The sequence below is a fragment of the Pristis pectinata genome, chromosome 6 (assembly GCF_009764475.1).
Source record: "Pristis pectinata isolate sPriPec2 chromosome 6, sPriPec2.1.pri, whole genome shotgun sequence".
Classification (NCBI taxonomy): Eukaryota; Metazoa; Chordata; class Chondrichthyes; order Rhinopristiformes; family Pristidae; genus Pristis; species Pristis pectinata.
In genome coordinates, this window is record NC_067410.1 from 9980737 (window position 1) to 10001517 (window position 20781).

The window sequence follows — 20781 nt, forward strand, 5'->3', positions numbered from 1 at the left end:
GTGACAGGTAGCATTTGTGCCACAACAGTGCCATCTCTAACAAGCAAGAGTCTAACCATCTAGCCTTGACGTTTAATGGTATTATGATTGCTGACTATCCTACTATTAATATCCTGGGGGTCACCATTGATCAGAAGCTCAGCTGGACCAGCCACATAAATACCACGGCTACAAAAACAGGTCAGAGGCTGCAGCAGAAGTCCAATGTGCTGACACTCCAGAGCCTTTCCACTATCGTCAGGAGCAAGATGGAATACTCTCCAATTGCCTGGATGAAAATCTCATGGAAATCCTCCTACCAGTTTTTCATGGTCTGTCTCTATAATAAAACTGAAGTGGAATGCAGTTTTTCATTAAAACATATTTAATAGAAGATTCTCCTTTACAAGTTAACTTCTATGTCCAGTTAGACTTTTTACATGCTACATTAAGTACTTTTCAGTAGACCTTTGAAAAAGCACCATCATATAGTAAAATGTCTAACATCCAAAACTAGTTTGGCTCATTCAGCAGAGAAATTAGGATCTTGCTAACTGAGAAAATTATAAATGTGTATTTTACATTTACAAAGAAATTCTAAACAGAGAGAGCAGAACTATTAGATTAGCACTATAATCTAGTAAATATAATTATCCTTAAGTGTGGTGATTACTATATTTTACAGTTTACATACTTTTGGCTAATCTTTATACAAAACACAACAAAATATTATGCCCAACAATGAAAACTACTACAAACTTTACTCAACTTCTGCATCAGTGGTTTTATCACATGGTCTTTTATTACTTTGTAAAAGAGCTCTAATGTCTTCTTCAATGTCAATAGTGAGGAAATTCTTGCTGTATCGCCTAAATGGCTCACCATCTGGCCCAATAAGGAATTTCTCAAAATTCCAGCCTATATCAGAACGACAGACTGGCCTCCATATTATGAACTTGGGATCAACCATTAAGGTTTCAGGATCATCATGGGCTTCAGGCAACTTACGTTTCAGAAAAGTGAAGACTGGATTCTCATCTTCTCCATTCACATCAATCTTTTTAGATAAAGAAAAATTTGGCTTAAAACCATTGCCAGGACGGACATATTTCAAGGAATTAAGAATCTCCTCATTGTAGATATTTTCCTATAAAATCAATACAAAGCAAAGTCAAGTACAAGGAATTTTTTTTGCAAGCCACAGATGCATTTTGTGGAATCTGATTTGTATTCTTTTTCACAAAATGGGAACCAACCTAGAACCTCCACTACTGATGTTTTCCACAAATATAGATTGATCTGAAGGGTACAAGATGGTTTTGGATTCAGATCATTATTTTCAAAATCACTAAAGTAACCTCAATAACTAAGTTTCCAAATAATCTGTACCTGGATTAAAACTGAAACTGTGCAATAGGTCAGGCAGCAGTTGTGGATAGAAAAACAGATCTAAATGTTTCATGTTATTAACGTTTCATCAGAAGCATGCTTTGACGTGTTAAATATGAGAATCTATTTTCAAAGTATCACAGTTTGAACTCATCACAGCATTGTAACTCACTTTTAAGATTGTCATTTTTATGTAAGCTTAACTACTTCCGAAAGTGTCTGTGTTTAAGTGAGCATATGCAACTTTTTACTCAAATAACAAGAATGCTGAAAATCCACAAGAACTAGCGATTCAAATTTGGAAATGACATAGGATATGTATGAAAAGGTCCTTAAAAGGAAATCGCTGCCTTAAATATTTGAAATTATATTACTTTTTGTAAATGCATCACTCAAAAATGTGTGCATTTAGTTCTTTAAAGATAAAATCTTGATGTTTTATTTTTTGTAGTTATTTACTGTAATTTGAAAATACAACTTAATTAAATGTAAGTAAATTTACTAATACTGCGCTAACAAATTAGTTTATTTAAAACAGTTTGAGAATTCCACAAGGAAATAACTAAAATTTGGGGCAACTAAATAACTAAATTTTGTTTTTCTCTGACAATTTCACATTTACCTGGTAACCAAACTGATTGCAGGGAAAACCCAGAACTACAAACCCCCGGCTGCCATAGCGGCTCTGGAGCTCATTCATCTGCTGGTAATCCCTGGTAGTTGTGCCTCATAGGGATGCAACATTTTCAATTAACACCACCTTTCCTTTGAGTTTGGAGAAATGGAAGATTTCACCACTGAGAAGTTCTGCAGTCAAGTTATAAAATGTCATTTCAGCTTCCGCCATCCTCTTTGCAAGTGTTGCCTGTGAATCAATTCTAAAACACAGATAAGTATTATCCAGGAAATGGAACCACGTGCTTGATATTTCAAATCAGCAATAATCCTTTGACTGAAATTTGCATTATGCTGATCCAAAGCTACTGTAAAACATCATAGCTCTAAACAAAAGATGAAGAGCACAATTCATATATAAATATTTAATAGTCTATATAATTAAAAATTCTGCATCTGCAAGCACTATTTACAAAACTTTATGTCCTTGTGTTTTTGTCACACTATATACACACTTAAAATGAAAGCAAGCCACTGACATGTTTAACATTGGTATGATCTCCAGTTCCTTAGGTAATTAGACAGATGTTTATAATCTCCAGAAAAGTCTATCTCAACATTGCGGACAGGCAGGAAGGTTCTGAAATGCCCTGCTGTCATGCACTGTGCTGCTTTGCCCATTTCTCCTTTAAAGATGCAATTGAAGCCTTACAACAAACATGGGACCTCAACTTGTAAACTTAAATATTTTTTAGTGTGTTGTTACACTGTTGGGCATCTACTTTGAGGCTTCCATGAAAGTTGATTCAAACAAAAGTGCATAAATTCTGCATTAGATTTACAACTGAATTATCACCTATTTTCCTGGTGTAACACCTGTCCTTCAGACAGAACATCTGAACCTTTTATCTTTTTGGAAGTTATTCATTTATCTTTATTTGAAAATGTCAAAATGTAACTAAAAATAAGTAATCTGACCATGATTTAATTATGTCTGCTCTAAACACACTACCCCTAAAGACTACAAGTCCTGACTCCAATGTGCAATGATAATGGACCCTGTACTTATATGTATTTCCTCAGCAAAGTTAACCTAAAGAAAAGATTTGACAAATATCCAGTAGTTGTATTTAGTCATTCTAAGTCTGTGAGCAGCTCGTTCATTTGAATCAAACTAAGCTTAATTTTAACCAGCAAAAATGGGGTAACTTCAGGGTACAATGGAACCTGCTTCCATCAAGTCTGCAGGTAGTGCATTCCAGAATCTAACCACACTATGTACAAACCTTTCATCTGACACTCTTCCACTTTCTTTTAAATCGACAATCTCTAATCTCAATCCCTGTACCAAAGGAAATAGCTTCCTACTATCAATTCTGTCCAAACCACTCATCGTTGTATATACTTCTATCAAATCTCCTCTCAGTCTTGTAAATGGAACATAGAACGGTACATTACAGGAACTGTTTGAAGATAACAGTCCCAGCCTCCCAAATCTATCCTTGTAAGTGTCATCCCAGATCCCAGCAACCATTAGAGTCAGAGAATCATACAGCACAGAAACATGCCCTCTATATCCTTTCTGGACATTCTCTAATGCCTTCTTATCCTTGCTATAATGCTGTGACCAGAACTGAAGACAATTCTCCAGTTGCGATCAGACAGGTGTTGAAAAGCAAAAAAAAAGCTGCCAGAGGAACTCCACGGGCCAAGCAGTATCTGTGGAGGCAAAGGGATATTCAACATTTTGGATCCTGTTGCAAGGTCTCAGCCCGTGACATCAACCACCCCTCTGCCTCCACAGATGCTGCTTCACTGCTGAGTTCCTCCAGTAGCTTGTTTTTTATGCTGAAGATTCCAGCATCTGTAGTCTCAAGTGTCTGTTTTATAAAGGTTCAGTACAACTTACCTGATTTTATACTCATTGCTTCTACTGACAAAGCCCAGAATTGTGTATGCCTTACCAACCACTTTTTCAACCTGCCCTGCCACTTTCAATGACTTGTGTACATATGTCCCGTAGTCCCTATGCTACTGCACCCCTTTTAGAACACTATGCTTTGCTCCCTATTGCCTCTTCTCATTTTTTCCTACCAAAATACATTACCTCTAATTTCTTTGCATTAAACTTTATGCCCATTCCAACAGCCTGTTATACCTTGTTTCAAAAAGCAAGATTAAAACACAAAAAAGTACAAGCAGTCCCTGGGTTACATAAAGGTTCTATTCCTGAGAACTGTCTGTAAATCAATTTTTCTGTAAGTCAGAAATTATTTCAACAAAGTCTAATTAACATGACCAATTTATTTATTGTCTTCCTTTGTGGAGTTAGGATGGTACAGAATCAGAATGTCCAACATCCAATGGCTAGTTTCGATGGCCTTAAAGTAGCAATGGATGTTACATTGTTAAGTATTTTACAAGTGTAAATAGAGATCGCTTTGTCAGTTTTCAAAGAAAATTTCTTAAGTGGCCTCCCACTGTGAACTGGCAGCCTGCTGTTCTTAACTGACAATGGTATCTGATTACTGCAGGAAGGTTACATGTAAGCAGTTTTTTTAAAAGAGCGTTTGCCTTGAAATAACTAGTTTCCATAACTCCTGAAGATGTTTACATTTCTGTAACTAGCTGTCCTATCCTGACAAATTCCTTAAAAATTTATGGGAGAATTCACATAATGCCAGATTTCTGTAAGTCAGGTCTTCTGTAACCCAGGGAGCCCCTGTAAATATATTTAAGATAACAATTAAATCCATTTAGTGAGCTCTATTATTTTAAAAAATCTAAATGGCTTCTAATGCCACTGCAGATTCAACAGGTTTCCCTACGCAACTGCTGGAAGAAGTGATGCTCCGAAGCTGGACTCCTCCAGGAGTCCAACATGGGAGTACAGTCTGAAATGACAGCAGCAAGGAAACTTCAGGAAGTAGTGCACTTGTGTAAGTGGCATGGAAATACTGTGAATCAACAAACGATGCTGGAGGAACTCCGCAGGCCAGGCAGCATCTGTGGAGGGAAATTTCCTTAGGAGGCTACATATATTTTGCATGTCCTCGTTGACCCTCACCAATTTTTATTGATGCACCATAGAAGGCATCCAATCTGGATGCATCGCTGCTTGGTATGGCAACTGCTCTGCCTGGGACCGCAAGAAAATGCAGAGTTGTGGACACAGCTCAGCGCATTACAGAAATCAGCCTCCCCTCCATGGACTGTCTACACTTCTCACTCCCCAATAAAGCAGCCAACAGAATCAAAGACCCCATCCACCCCAGACATTCTCTCTTCTCCCCCCCCCCAAAATCAGGTAGAAGATACAAAAGCCTGAAAGCACATACCACCAGGCTTAAGGACAACTTCTATCCACCTGTTAACTTCTGAACGGTCTATATGATAAAATGGACTCTTGACCTCATAATCTACCTCATTATGGCCTTGTACTTTATTGTCTGCGTACACTGCACTTTCTCTGTAGCATTACACTTTATTCTGCATTCTGTTATTATTTTCCCTTATACTACCTCAATGCACTGTTGTAATGAAACGATCTGTATGGATGGCATGCAAAACAAAGTTTTTGACTGCACCAATATTATTTCACACGTGACAATAAAAAAACAATTTATCTATTTTTACCAATGTACAGTTGACAGTTCATGTTGAGACCCTTCATTCAGTCTAGTTGAAGGGTCTTGACCTAAAAAGTCCACCTCCACCTCCCTCCACAGAAGCTGCTCGACTTGCTGAGTTCCTCCAGCATCTTGTGTGTTGCTCCAGATTCCAGCATCTGCAGTCTCTTGTTCAATTATTTGGCTCTCCTTATTATTTGGTTCTCCTTATGAGAACATTGTGCCCCACTGCATGAGGATTTCTGCAGAGTACTGAGGTCCCGTATGCCATAAACTTACCTCAATTTTCCTCCTTGCCCTACCCACCATCAGAGGTCTGTGCACTTGATGTCCTTTATGGTTGGTGTGAAGATATTTCCTACTATCTCCTCCTTGAATGCCCCACACCGCCTTCAGTTGCTAATTTCACCACCTTTTAGACCCATTTCCACCTATTTTCCCTCAAGCAACAGCCATGAACTTCTCCCCTCGAGTTTCCTCTGCTCCTCATCAGACTCCCCCTGCACACTATGACAATGCAAACTCCCTCACGCTTGCCTTCCTGAGGCTTCCGATCGCCGAATGTGGTGAAAGGGCTGCAAATGCACAGCGGGCCGAGCGGCGTCTGTGGGGGGAAAGAAACAGCGTTAACCTTCCTCTCTGAACGGTTTAGATGCCGCATTGAGTTGGCATCTCGGTCCATGAGGTCGGTTAAAGATCAGTCACTTCACCTCAACCCCTCAGCGCCGTCGACAGGGAGACCGGCGCCGTGAGCTCGGCGCCAAACCCCACCGCGAGGGAAAGGGGCTTTACCGATCAAGCGTGGATTTCCTTTTCATACCAACTTCGAAGGAGGCTCCGGCCGGTGCGCGGAGGCGGGGTTCTTGCCGCCCGCTCCCTCAGGCTCACTCTTCCCCGCCCGTTACGACGCCGGACCTTCGGCGCCAGCAACCGTTGGCGGGTCCGCGCACGCGCCCAACCCCCCGGCTCGAGGCCGCCGGCGACCGTTGGCGGGCCCGCGCGCGCGCGCCTCCGCCCCGCTCGAGGCCGCCGGCGACCGTTGGCGGGCCCGCGCCCGGGCGCTGGGCTTCAGCCGCGCGCGAGCGCCCGCCCGCCCCGAGGCTGCCGGGCGCGGCGAATGAACGCGCGGGCGCGAGCTCCATCCCGCTCGAGCCGATTTCGCCTGAAAGAGAAAAGGCGGCCGGGTGAGTAACGGTGGGAGCGCGCTGTCACGACTTGGCCCAAAAAAAAGGAAAAATCAACCGTGAACAAAACATAAAAGTGCCTAGAATTTGGACTTCACTCTCCTTTGATCCACTAAACATGCGCCTAAGCCTGTCAATGGGTAAAAACCCATTGAAGGCAGCGCCACGGTGTTTAGCACAAGAGATCGGTGCTGAAATGGGAGCAGCGCACTGCAGAGCTGGGGGATGCTGCACCACTGCTGCTCTGACCACAGGGAAGTGAGTCAGCAATTTAAACAACTCGTCCCCATGAGGCAGCCACGGCACAAGGCACAAAAGGCTGCTGCAGAGGTGGGAAACCACAGTGGAGAAGGCATTGCAAATGTATCTAGCCTCAGCCCCCAGATGGTCTGGCTTCATTCCTTAAATCTTCCAGTTTTCTCCCCGGGAAGCTGATCAACAGTTTGCAGCATGAAACTCAGCATTAAGGCTACATAATGCTGACCATTACCACAGAGAGGGTGCAATTCATGCTGTGTGCAAGCCATTGATGTGTCAGTGCAAACCCTTTAATTGCCATCGCCTTCCTGAACTCTGCATAACGTGCTCCCTGGTTGAACAGCGAGGCTCGTAGGTTTCACCCCCACCAATGCTCCAATTTCAAGAGGTGGATGAAACTTGCATTGAATGACCAGCTGCACGGCGGATGTCTGGCAAACATCAGCTGTGCATGGAAGTGCAAGAGCCAATTTGCAACAGGCACTAAGTGATGGAAAGTGATAGCCAACCTGATTTAACATGTGGAAATGAGTCCAATTTCTAGGTAAAACCTTTCTCATGAAAAGGTTGCATTTATGTTATGACTTTATCCAAAATACCTTTTTAGTTTCCATAAAGATGATTGTTCCTTGCTTGCATCATCAGATGAATCTCTGAAGATCCCTTAAGCCAACAGATGATCTGGTTATTATAACATGGCTGTTTGTACAATATGTGGCGTTCTTCACATTTAAAAATACGTTATGGGCTGCTTTTCCCTTTGTTATGGGCCGAAATGGTGAAAGGTACTTCTAAATGCCCCTGGTAATGTCTATCACAGTGAAAACTAAATTGAAGTAATTTGACAGAGCTAGAATTTCTTGCAATCTTTACAAAAGGCTGCAAAAGTCCCTCATCGCCAGTTTTGCTAGATTTCAATCAATGAATTGGAACATGCCATCAAGGTTGCACAAATCATTCATAATTTGCAGCATCACCACATTTGAGAACTCACTGCCCTTGCACAGTCAAATCTAATGCAAAATGTCACACACACTCTCCAACTCTTCTATAGTTTTAAGTTCTCTGGCACGCACAACCTTGTCTTCACCAGCCCCTGAACTATAACCCCACCAATGACCACCAAGACATTATCTCCTGCTCCATCACTGACCTCATCAACTCGGGAGATTCCCCCCCCCCCCCCCCCCCGAGCTATCAACATGACAGTCCAGCAATAGGACTGGTACTTCTATCTCCTCCCCAAAATCCACAAGAAGGACTGTCCCAGCAGACCTATTGTCTCTGCATGCTCTTGCCCCATGGAGCTCGTATCCTCGTACCTGGACACTATCCTGTCCCCCTGGTCCAATCCCTTCCCACCTATGTCCGTGACACATCACACGCTCTCCAACTCTTCCATAGTTTTAAGTTCTCCAACATGTACAACCTCATCTTCACAACCACCCCCTCCCGCCATGCTTCTTCTTCCCTTTCCTAGCCTACCTCTTCTTCCCTTTCCTAGCCTATCTCTCTTCTTTCTCCCTTTTGTTTCTCCTTTCTCTCCTTACCTTTGACCCATCCCCCAGTGGATCTGCTCTCCCCTGCTCCCCCACACCTGCCTATCACTATCTCTTACCTGCATCTACCTATCACCACCTTGTGCCCACCCTGCCTCTTCTCTTTTGGCCACCTACCACTTCTCTGCTTTTCCCACCTATATATTGGGCTTCCCCTTTTCCTATCTTCTGTCCTGAAAAGGGTCCTGACCCGAAACGTTGACTGCCTGCTTTTCTTCACGGATGCTGCCTGGCTTGCTGAGTTCTCCAGCATCATATTGTTTTTCATCTAATGCAAAATGTTATCAGTGTTTAGGCTTTTTGGAAATCAGACTGTATAGATTTTTTATATTTTTACTTTGTTTCAGTGCAGTTGAAAATGCCAATGCCTTTTTAGCTGAAAGACTGGCATATACCCCGTTCTCCCTTGACCTTTTTTTGAAATCATTAATATATATTTTGCTTGAGTTGGTCAGTCTAAAATGCCATTTCTGGCTGAAGACTGAGGATAGAATAGGGAAATGAACAGATGTGTAGGTAAGTGAGTCACTGATTCCAGTGACTGTTCAGTGCTCTTGATAATTACAGATGCATTTCAACTGAAGATCTGGCATGATCAGCAAAAGAAGGGACAAAAGGAGAACAAAAGAAGAGCTCATATTATAAGTGACTGTGACATCATTGCTCTTAAACAGCATTCAGCAAAGAAAGATTTGGCTCTTATTGGGAAGAACCTGCAAATGAAAAATGTATTTCATGCTTCAAGGAGGAATTTGGCACTGATGAAAAGGGCCGACTTCCTCCTTGAAAAATCAAAGTAAGTGGATGTGCAAAACAAAATTTTTCTCCTCATCCACTGGCTCTTAACCAAATTACTGTAAACCCATTTGCTCCGGCAGGAGGTTTGACAGCCAGAGCAAATGGGTTTACAGTAATTTGGTTAAGAGCTAGTGGATGAGGAGGATAATTTTGTTTTGCACAATCCATTTATTTTGATTTTAATGCTCCACCAGAAAGGCTAGCGGAAACCACTTCAATAGTAACTTTTAAAAAGGATTGGATTTTATCTTTGAAAGGACAATCTGCAGAATGGTTGGCAAAGAACAGAATTGTGGAACTGTCAATAAATTCTTGACTGACATGCAATATTGGATGAGCAGTAATCCATTCTAACTAAATATTAGAAAGGCTGAAGTCATTGTCTTCATTATCTGCCTAGGCACTGACTCCAACCCTCTTTATGGCAACTGAGGCTGAAACATACTTTTGGCAACACTATCATATCTGACCTCAAGAACTTCTGATCATCCATCCTTGTCATCACTAATACCACTTCTTTCCACCTCTGCAACATTACTTAATTGGACTTGCCTTGAATCTTCTGCTACTGAAACCTCATCTATGAGGTTGTTACTTTTAGACTTCATCGTTCCTATACACTCCTGTCCAGTCTCCCATGTTTTATCCTCTACAAATTGGAAGGCATCCAAAATTCTAAGTTCTCAATCTCTCCAATGATGGGAACAGCTACTTCCTATCCACTCTATCCAGTCTCATCCTCATTTTATATACATCTGTCAGATGTCCCCTCAGTCTCCATAGGTGCATTATCAAACAGGTTTGAATCTTAGCTGCGTATGTAGATATTAGAGCAGATGGCCAAATGGTTTGGTTTTAAGAAGAAAATGAGATCGATACCGTTGAAATTTAGGCTGGACCATGTCATCTTGCCATTTGCACAACCAGTTGTAGAAACTGGGTCCTGAATTGGAGAAACAGACATACCTTCCTCTACACATGCATTACTGGCCCTTCCTGGTATGTTCTTGTTACATAGCTCATGCTCTGTTGTACAGCCACCATATCTCTTTCATCTATGTGTCAGCACTCATTCCTTGTCTTTCACTCTAGGGCTGCTGTTGCAAATGTAGGTAAGGATCACATGCCAACTTGGTAATATAGAAACTGTTACCCTTTGGGTATTAAGATACATGGATATCCCATTTGTCCATTTTCACCCTGTGACCAAGTCTTAAATTTTGATTATAGCACAACTTGTTTTTCTATTATGCTGTTTACTTACAGGAAGAAGTGGACTGGATTCTTTTCTGCAGGAAAATATCTTCAAGTAATGAACTTGGGCAGAGATCTTCCATCAAAATTCCAGCACAAATTCCTGCTTGTTATAATCCCACTTTGAAGAGTCAGAGAAGGTGGAATGTCCCTGAATCCCAGCCCTGTCACATTCAGATGAAGAAGGAGTTGTGAACAAGTGCTTCCAGGATTTCCTTTCATTTTTTGCCCACTTATCAACTTTGAAAATTATCACTCCTAAATAGGTAGTGGTGTTGAACCCTTATAGTATTCTCCAACCTCCACCCCCCCCCCACCCCCCCGCAGGTATAAAGGCATCAGAAAGGCCAACTAAGATACTATTCTCTGTTACTTAGTTTGGAATCATTCCTGGTACTTAGAAATTGCAAAATCTGATCATCAAACAATATAATGGAATTTGATGAGTTTAAAGTGAGCCGTACCTTGTGAAGTTATACATAGAAATCCTTCCGGGATTTCCATTATGGGAGGATGGTACTAATATGTATAAGTAAACATTTGAAGCCAAGTGAATTTAATATATCTAAAAATTCTGGAAGCACTCAGCAGGTCAGGCATTTGACTGAGTGCTTCAGTCAAAGACCCTTCATCACAAGAACTGAGAGTATTATTGTGCATGCTGGTAATGTCAGTTCACATATATCCATGCCATAAGGTCCCCAGTCCACATAAGTCCTATCTGGAATGTTTTCCTATAGACATTATCTGAGAAGGCTATATTTTCCTAACAAGGATTTGCCAGCACTGGGAACATGATATAACCAGGGATAGAACTATCTGAGACTGAAGGTGGCAATAGCACAACATTTCTGTATCCATATGCTTTCAGGCAGAAGCCAGTAATATTGGAGAGTTAGCAGTTCAGCACTGCCCTCGGCAAATCGTGGATAACCTCCCAGGGTCAGCTCTGAGTTTAATCAGTTCCACATACAGCAAATCAGAGATGGAAAGTCCTGATGAAGTGTCTCGACCCAAAATGTTGACTGTCCATTTCCCTCCATAGATGCTGCCTGACCCGCTGTGTTCCTCCAGCATTTTGTGTGTTGCTCCAGAGATAGAAAGCCACTCATTCAGACCTGTGTGATAGAATATCTGATAGCTGAAGAACAGGATATCTGGTGGTCAGTAATTCCTTTGCAGCTTGAGGACATAGGCCACAAACATGTTTAATAAGCTTTGGGTTGCCAACAGATCACAATAGAACAAAATTCTTGTATTTTGCATAGGTCAACAGCTCTGGACCATACTTCAAAACACTTCTGAGTTGCTGCATCCTCTAAAATTTAGGCATTGGAAAGCACAATAAGTGAGAGGCTGAAGGGAATGGGGATTAATCCCCTACTCATGGTGAAAAGATCGAGGAGAGAGAAGATATTTGTTGGGAATTCACTGTGAGCAATACATTCCTTCAGCATGGAGGTGATCTCATTTCACTAAAGGAGGCACTTTCCATCTGCATGACTGAATTAATTTTTGATCCCATGCCCTGATCTTAGTAACTTTTCAGCAAATCTATTACTTTGCTAATATTTCCTCTAGCCAAGGAAAGTAAAAAAACTTTATACAAGAACTAACAGGAAACCTCACGAGAAAATAGAAATAAACTAACTTGCCAGATATTTACACATCTGTTGTCATCTTGTCCCTCCATTTGGCCCTACAATGCTGCTATTTCTTTACACCTTAACCATTCAAAAACTGAACCCAGCTATACACTTTCATACCTATCAGATACAAGCTCAGACACAGGAAGTCAAAAGTTTTGCATCTGGGATTGTACAGATTTAGTAATGAAGAACTGAGATGTGTCTCCATGATGCAGTGATCTTATGGAGCATGTTTGTGGTATCACATTGCTGCTGCTAGCATTACAAAGAAGAACCATTCTTCCTGGTTGTCTTTGAAGATGACTGCATTGATGCATATGTATTATAGAGTGATACATCAACTACCACTTCTTATAGTTCAGTGGTGCTATGCTTATTTTTTATTATTAATGCCAAAGATTGACCTAAAATTGGGTGGATCCAGTTGAATCATAAGGAAGGGCTCAGCTTCAGGGTGTCTTTGGAAACAGTTACTGGTTTTGGCTCGGTAATAGCATTCTTGATGTAAAGTCAGCAAGCTCTGTATTCAGCCTCCACTGCAGATACTTGAATGCCCGGTCCAGGCTGATAATAGACTATAGTACTAAGATACTGCTGTACTGTTGGGCAATTTGGTTGAGGTATTAAACTGGAGCCACATCTGCTCTCTCGGGTAGATATAAGAGTTTATGAAATTATTGACTTGCCAGCATTCATCCCTCCGTTTTCATAAATAAAATAAATGATTAGTCATTTATCTCTCCGGTATCAGATTTTACTTTGCATAAACTACCTGGCTTGTTTATAGCAAAGTGATTATACTTCAAAAGTGCTTCAGTATTTTAGATTCCTGGATCATCCTAAGTTTGTGGAAGGTTTAGTGAGCCAGAAGTTGCTCTGACATTCAGAAGGTCCTATACAAAATATCAAAAATGGAGTAAAGATTATTTTTAAGTTATTTAATTTTTGTGATAAAAAAATTTAAGAAGTGGTAAGAACACTTAAATTATTGAAAACATATAATAGAACATGTATAACTTAATAAATATCACTTTCTCCAAACCTGTTTTCCATATCCTACAAACCTGAATTAAATCAGTAATGTTGTGGATCCTGCACCAAGTCTATAATCTGTTGCTGGACCATGGAGAGTCCAGTAGCAGAGGGCATTTCAGTACATGGACCACCTTCTATTGCCAGGCAAGTTTCGTACATCCTGGAACTCAAGAACTTAAGCAGAAGCAGGAGTATGTTGTATGGCCCCTCAATCTTGTTCCACTATTCGATATCACAGCTGTTCTGATTGCTGGCCTCAACTCCACTTTCCTGTCTGATTTCCAAAACCCTTGATCTCCCTGTAATCCATGAATCTTTCTCAGCCTTGAATACAGTATATTTAATGAATTGGTACCTCTACCTCCCGGTTACAGAATTCCAAAGATTCACAAGCTACTGAAGGAGAAATTCCTCTTCATCTAAGACTTAATAGGTCACTCTGTATACTGAGATAGTATCCCACAGATCAAGAATCCCCCACCATTGGGAGCATTCTCAGTGCATGCATCCTGTCAATTCCCTTCAGAATCTCAAATGTTCCAAAGACATCTTTTCATCTGACATTATGTCTCCTTTCTAATATACTGAAGCTATGTTGATGTTCTGGACTTCCATTTCACATGGTAACTCATGCAGTTAGTTGCTAATTTAGTTAGTGAATGTCTCCAATTTGCCACCAGATTCTAGATGAAGAGTTTCTTTACAGCCTGCACATAGATCCTAGGTGAGAAATAAGAGATCTTTTAATGATTGAGCCTCTAAGATTTTGCTCATGAAGATTTTCAAACAATGGGTGTCACTTCTGCCAATTCTTCCCTGAATGTAGTTTGGGTATTGCTGTACGCAGGCAACGGATTGCTTCATTTGCTGAGAAGTTACGAATGGAATTGAAGATTGTGCAATCATTGGCAAACAGCTCCATTCCTGACCTTGTCATGGAAAAAAGATCATTGTTGAACCAGCTGAATTGGCTGGTGCCAGGACACACCCTAAGCAACTGCTGCAACAACCATAAATACCTTCCCTAGTGCAAGGACTGTTTCCAACCATTTGAGATATATTGCTCTGATGGCCATTGAGCTCAGTTTTATCAGGACTCCTTGATGCCACACAGGTCAAATGTTGCCTTCATGCATTGCAGTCACTCTCACTTCACCTTTGGAACTGGGCTCTTTGGCCCACATTTGGACCAAAGCTGTGATGATGCCTGGAATTTCATAGGCCTGGAGAAACCCAAATTAGACATTGATGAGAAGGTTATTGGTGAGTAAGTGTTGCTTAATAGCAACATTGAAGACATCTTTCCTCACTTTGCTAATGATTGAGAGTAGTCTAAATAGATGGTAATTAGGCAGATTGGAGTTGTCCTACTAAATAGGACACATCTGGGTAATTTCAACATTGTTGGGGAGATGACAGCAATTTGGCTAGCAACACAGCTTATTCTGGAGCACATCTTCACTGTTCCAGTTTGGATATAATTTCATCCCACAGCCTTTTCTGTATCCAGTGCTCTGCCATTTCTTGATATCACATGGAGTGTGTCAAATTAGCTGAAAACTGCTTCTGTGATAGTGGGCATCACAGTAGGAAGCTGAGATGGATCATCTATTTGGCACATCTGGTTTATCATGGCTGTCAATACATCAGCCTGTCTTCGGCACCACAAACTTTTGGATCGGGATATTTGGAACCTCTTCCTCCTGCCAGCAACGTTGTCCAACAGGATTCATAACTAAATGTGATAGGATGGCAGATCTTCAATCTGGTCCATTGGTTGTTTGGCTCAGTTTATTCTGTAAGATGTGCATACAGTTCTATGTCGAAAGTTCACTAGTCTGGCACTTCATGTTTAGGTGTTTGTCCTATAATATTTTTCCGTACACCTCTGATTTGTGTTGATCCCTTGGCTTGATAATAATGGCAAAGTGAAGGATGTGCCAAGCTATAAGATTCAGATTGTGGTGATGTACATTTCTGCTGAAGCTGATTGTCCACAGTGTTTTGTGGATGGCCATTTTGCTGCCTGATCTGTACAGATTCTATCCCACTTAGCAGAAGTGCAGTGCCACAAACAAGATGATGCCCTCAGTGTGAAGAAGGGACTTCCTCTCCCCAAGGACAGTATGGTGATCACTTCTGCCATCCACTGCCTTTAGATTGGTGTGATCAAGGTAACTTTATCCCTCATGTTGGTTCACTCACCACCTGCATTGAGCTACATCCTTCAGCCAGGACAGCTTGATCAGTGGTGGTGTTACCAAGCAACTTTTGATGATGAATATTGAAGTCCCCTTCATAAAATATATTCTGTGCCTTTCCTGCTTTAAGTTTTTCTTTCAAGTGTTATTAATCATTTGAGGGAGGATGGTAAGTGGTAATCAGGAAGAGGTTTACTTGCTCACATTTGATCTGATTCCATGGGATTTCATGGCATCTGGGGTCAATGCTGAGCACTCCAAGGGCTCTCTTTCCCACTTGTATTTCTGTGCTACCCCATATGGTGATCCCCAAACCTAGGGATTTTATGGAGGAATACGGCCTGTAACTTTGTGTATAATTATATCAGGGTATTGCTTAACTAGTCAGCTCTCTCAATTTAGAAACCAAACGTTCATGAGAAGGACTTTGCAAGGTCAACCAGATTGGGAATGGCTTTGCAGTGTCCAAACTGAGTGCTTGGTTTTATTCTTTATCTGTTTCAACAGAACAGTAATCTGTTAGGTCATTTCAGAGGGCATTTAGGAGAAGATCACATGGGGTGGCTTTAATGTAGATATAGCCAGACAAATAAAAACAATATTTTCATATTCCATATTTCCCTATAACGTAAAAGGAGGCCATTTGGCCCACCATCTATGTCACCTCTCATGGCATTCTTATTGGTCTGATTCCCCCCATTATTGCCCTGTAACCTATTCTCTCTCACATGCTCATTAATTCCTAGTTCTCCTGCCACCCATATACACTAGCTCACGATTTATGGAACACCTTTGGGATGTGGAAGGCAGATTTTCTCTCCTGGAGGGCATTAGTGAACCAGAAGGGATTTTTACAACAAACCAGTAGTTTCTTATGATCATCATTACCAAGATCAGTTGCTGTTGCTCTTTTAAATTCTATTTTAACAGACTATTAACAGATATTACAGACTCCCAAAAAATTACAGGCCAGACAGTCAGGATTATTTCACCACTGAGGTCAAAAAGAGACCAACAAAGTCGACATGAAGACATGCTCCAAAGTAATCTGCATAGGTGGCCTTACCTATGGCTGTGAAAGTTATGATTGGACTTCTTATGCCGAAAAGTCATTTCATCCAAGAGTGCCTTTTAATTTATCGGATCTCTGATACCCTCAGGAAATGACTTTAGAGCAAGGCAGAAGCATGATGAGACCATATAGAACTAATGCTGGATGAGCTAAAATGCAGGGCAAAGTAGAGGTATCCACCTACCTTTGTGACTTCCTACCATTATTTATTCCACAGAAAGGCGTACCACTTGCTCAATTTCCAGATTGTGTATGAGATTCAAAGAATCCTTCATATGAATGCCAAAATTGTTGGCAGTTATCGTGTTCTGCACTTTCTAGGCTCTTTGGAAAAGATGGCCAAAACATCTTATCATTTCAAAATTATACTTTATTCTCAATCTACAGTCAATATAATCACTACTCATCTTTCTCTACACTCATTGTACCATCCATTAAATGCATTCACTTACAATGCATCAATGCCATTCATGCTTCCTGAGACATTGCACCCAAGAAGCATTACACAGGGCCCAGCCCCTCAATGTTCAGGACCTTAGACCGTAGTCCTTCTTGAAAAGGTGCAAGAGTACTTAGTGGAATATAACAATTTGGGACATAACAAAGTGATCTTAGTCAAAATTATGCTGTTCTGTCTTTATGGAGGCAGCTGTTCAATACATTACATCTGTAACTGATTAAATCCAATACTTTACCATTGAGAAATGCCCAGACTTATTGACTCTTGGAGGTGGTCTTACTTATCTAAGAAGGAAATTAGCATGGAACAGAATATCAAGAGGATCGACCATCAAAGAATCACAGCAGTGACAGCTTATAAATGACATATGAACATGATTTATCAATAACATTCTCATCTGACTAAATGCAGTCTACCTTTTCATCATTGCCAATACTCCTTGCCCTCCACTCTCACATAAACTGCAACTCCTTCAAGTTGGTATTTGCCCTACAATATTCAGTTCCCATTTTGTCCCTTTTGATAATAACAAGTTTAAATTAGCTGATTGAAGTGAGTACAAAATAAAATGTGTGGTTTTGTTTTATTACAAGCAACTCGAGTGAACATAAGCTCCCCTATTTTGTCAAGATATATTCACTCTCAGTATCAAAACATCCCTTATTTTCATCTGATTCAAGGCTTCTTGATGCAACTTGATAGCTAGTATAACGCGGCGTTTACCTGCTGGTCATAAAAAAAACTCAAGGGACTATATTAGTGAATTGCTCAGGGGGGTGGGGGGGAGAGAGGAAATCACTGCCTGCTTCCTGGAGTTTATACCTGAGATACTGATGCCACCTCATTTAGTCTTTTCATTTGATGCTCTGAGATAATTGCCCACAAAGTACCTTGTCCTGAGAAACAGTGATCTCCTGCATATTGCTTTTAGACATTAGACATTCTCCTGAGCCCTGAATCTCTATGTTCACTATTCAACAATCTGTCTGGTCTGGTCAATGACAGGCCTCCATTATCTAAACTTTGAAATGTGATGACCTTCCCTGATACCACAGCAACGGTCTGTATTACGACAGTGTGGGGTCATCAGCTTATTCCTAGTTCCTTCCAAAGCAAGGCTTTCAACTGTCATGAGTCCTGAAATAAAGAAAACATTTCCATAATATTACTGCAAACACAGAATGTAGAATCCAAAATTGAAGATAAGTACAATGTACCTTGAACACCTTCCTTTCCAGGTGAGGACCAAGAATTCTGCACCTCACAGCTCCAAAGCCATGAGTAGTTTTATCCAAAGCCTCCATTCAAAGGCGACACATCTTCCATCACTCTTCAAGCTTTGCCAAATTCCAAATGTCACATCATAACTAACATTCCACGCCGGTGATAGTATCTAAACTGGTGCTTGGGTGTGAGAGAGAGTGTTGAGGCTGAAGAACATGGAGCAGAAGGTTGTCCATCTAACTTAAATATGGCCCAATCCTTATCCTGTTTCTCATCCATATCATCCTCTCATCATTGCAATCAATGAATATTATTTTTGTTCTCAATCATCCTCTGTTCATATTACTGTTCACAGTTGATGAAAAAAAACACAATACCCTTTCAGTATAATGATTCAGGAAGAAAAGGGTGTGAATTATGAGCAGGTAAGCATTAATCTCTTAGATAAGGGAGAAAGGGAAGAATGTGGAAGCTCCCATTTGCCAGCTATGTCACAGTAACTGGCTGTATTCCAAATATTTGCAGATAACAATCTCACGGATTTCACCATAAATCATGGCCTGCCTCTCCTAAGTGGTGAACTCTTATGTCAGGATTTTGCCCTCCCATCTTTCACACGCATTGTACAAAGACTTGTGTCACAGCAGTGTGGTCGCCAAGCTTGACTGACACAGAAATTAAATAACCAACTCCACTCTGACTTGTCATTCAGGTGTCAAAGAGGAGGAATGAGTTTTGAGGTTCTGCGTACATGTCGTTGCCTTTCAGAGAGATGGTGACAAATATTAAATACAAAGTTGGTGAAGATCTCCATTGCATAGGAAGAGTTACTTGTACACCTATTAATTTTGGAATGTAATGGCAAAGGTAACTTAATAACTAATCACATTCTTGACCACTTCTACTTCAGTGACTTTGAAAGAAGCAGAATCAGTATTTTGGGAAAGGGATACGATGGGCAGTAAATATGATCTTACACAATAAAAATCACTTCCACATTTAGGGATTATTCTTTGTTTTAATTATTGTCCACAATTCCCTTTAAAACACAGTTCTGATGCAGAACAATGGAAGTTTGAAAATCAATGCTGATAATAACAGACAATTTACAATAGTTCATACCATCCTGAACACTCTATGGTAAGATGATAGTTTTTGCTTGTGCCAATTAAAATATTACCAATCAATAGAAATTTTCTATTACAAATTCCCTGTAGTTTCATTTTACTCCTGTGTATGTTTTTAATGCTATATAGCAATCCAGATTTTACGTTTTTTTTCATACAGGTAAACAAAATGTCTGAGAAACTGAGACAGTGCAGGGAGGACCTAGCAGCAGCTCTGGATCGAGCCATGGAGGACAATATTGTATCTTCTGTGTTCTCTTCAGACCCTGAGTGGCTTGAATCAACAAGGTTACTGGAACCAGACACTAGTGCGTTCATTAATCATTCCTTTGCTAGAATGTATCCATCTTTCAGTTCTCCACACCTCACCCAGCCAGTTCTCCAAGTGTTGCCCGAGAGAGGACCATATTACTGTGTGCCAGCAGAACTTGCGTTGATGGATTGCAATAATATTTCATTTAAAGTAAAGCGGCTTGTTTTTGGAAATGCGGAAAGCTTTGTCATGAATACCAATGTTCCAGTGCCAGATGGTCTCTTTGAGAATTGTTGTGAGAGCACAGACAATTTTGCACAAGAATATATCAGGTACTTAATAACTGAGCTACAAATTGTGTAACTTTCTGCCACCATGTGTATGACTTCCCTTTAAATATTGCTCCTCATTTGCAGAAAGATATCTCAAAGTGACCATGAGGGGAAAAGGGCAAACAATATAAAAAATAGCTTTAAAAAATGGAAGACCCTACTGAAGAGGTCTTTTGAGAGCAAGGGAGTCAAGTCGAGTCAAGTGGAGTTTATTGTCACATGCACATGTCTGCACAGGTGCAACGAAACATTCACAGCAGCATCACAGGCACATAGCATTATATAAGCAGCATTCACATAAAAACATAAACATAATACACAATTTTTACAAGAAAGAAGACGGAACAAAAAAAATCTATTTTAGTGCAAAGTGATCATAGTGTGGCTAAACTGGATTAGGGTTTTGCCAATTGGTTCAAGAACTGAACAGTTGAAGGGAAGTAACTGTTCTTGAACCTGGTGGCGTGGGACTTAAGGCTTCTGTACCTCCTGCTCAACGGTAGCTGCGAAAAGATGGCATGGCCTGGATGGCGGGGATCTTTGGTGATGAATGTTGCCTTCTTGAGGCAGAGCCTCCTGTAGATGCTACTAATGGTGGGGAGGGATGTCCCATGATGTATTGGGCAGAGTCCACTACACTCTGCAGCTTCTTACATTCCTCTGCATTCTAATTGCATACAGACCATGATGCAACCAGTCAGGATATTTTCAACAGTACATCTGTAGAAGTTTGTTAAGAGTGTTCAGTGACAAGCTGAACCAT

General features: G+C 40.8%; 2 protein-coding genes across 5 annotated transcripts; one reads left to right on the plus strand and one right to left on the minus strand.

Annotated features, from left to right (window-relative positions):
• Positions 1-383: 383 nt before the first annotated feature.
• Positions 384-6564, minus strand: LOC127571665 (glutathione peroxidase 2-like). Of its 4 annotated transcripts, none has more exons than XM_052018250.1 (3): positions 6433-6564; positions 1991-2246; positions 384-1126 (listed from the first exon to the last, which is right to left on the minus strand). In XM_052018250.1, the coding sequence occupies exons 2-3, from the start codon at positions 2213-2215 to the stop codon at positions 740-742; spliced, it is 612 nt and encodes a 203-aa protein (XP_051874210.1). In that variant the 5' UTR covers positions 2216-2246; positions 6433-6564; the 3' UTR covers positions 384-739. The 4 variants fall into 4 exon arrangements, with proteins under 4 accessions (XP_051874210.1, XP_051874213.1, XP_051874212.1 ...); XM_052018253.1 differs by having other exon boundaries at positions 1991-2133; positions 6433-6559; XM_052018252.1 differs by having other exon boundaries at positions 1991-2175; positions 6433-6559.
• LOC127571303 (uncharacterized) lies at positions 6067-19718 on the plus strand. The gene is made up of 3 exons (XM_052017576.1): positions 6067-6218; positions 6336-6796; positions 19594-19718. The coding sequence occupies exons 1-3, from the start codon at positions 6067-6069 to the stop codon at positions 19608-19610; spliced, it is 630 nt and encodes a 209-aa protein (XP_051873536.1). The 3' UTR covers positions 19611-19718.
• Positions 19719-20781: the final 1063 nt, after the last annotated feature.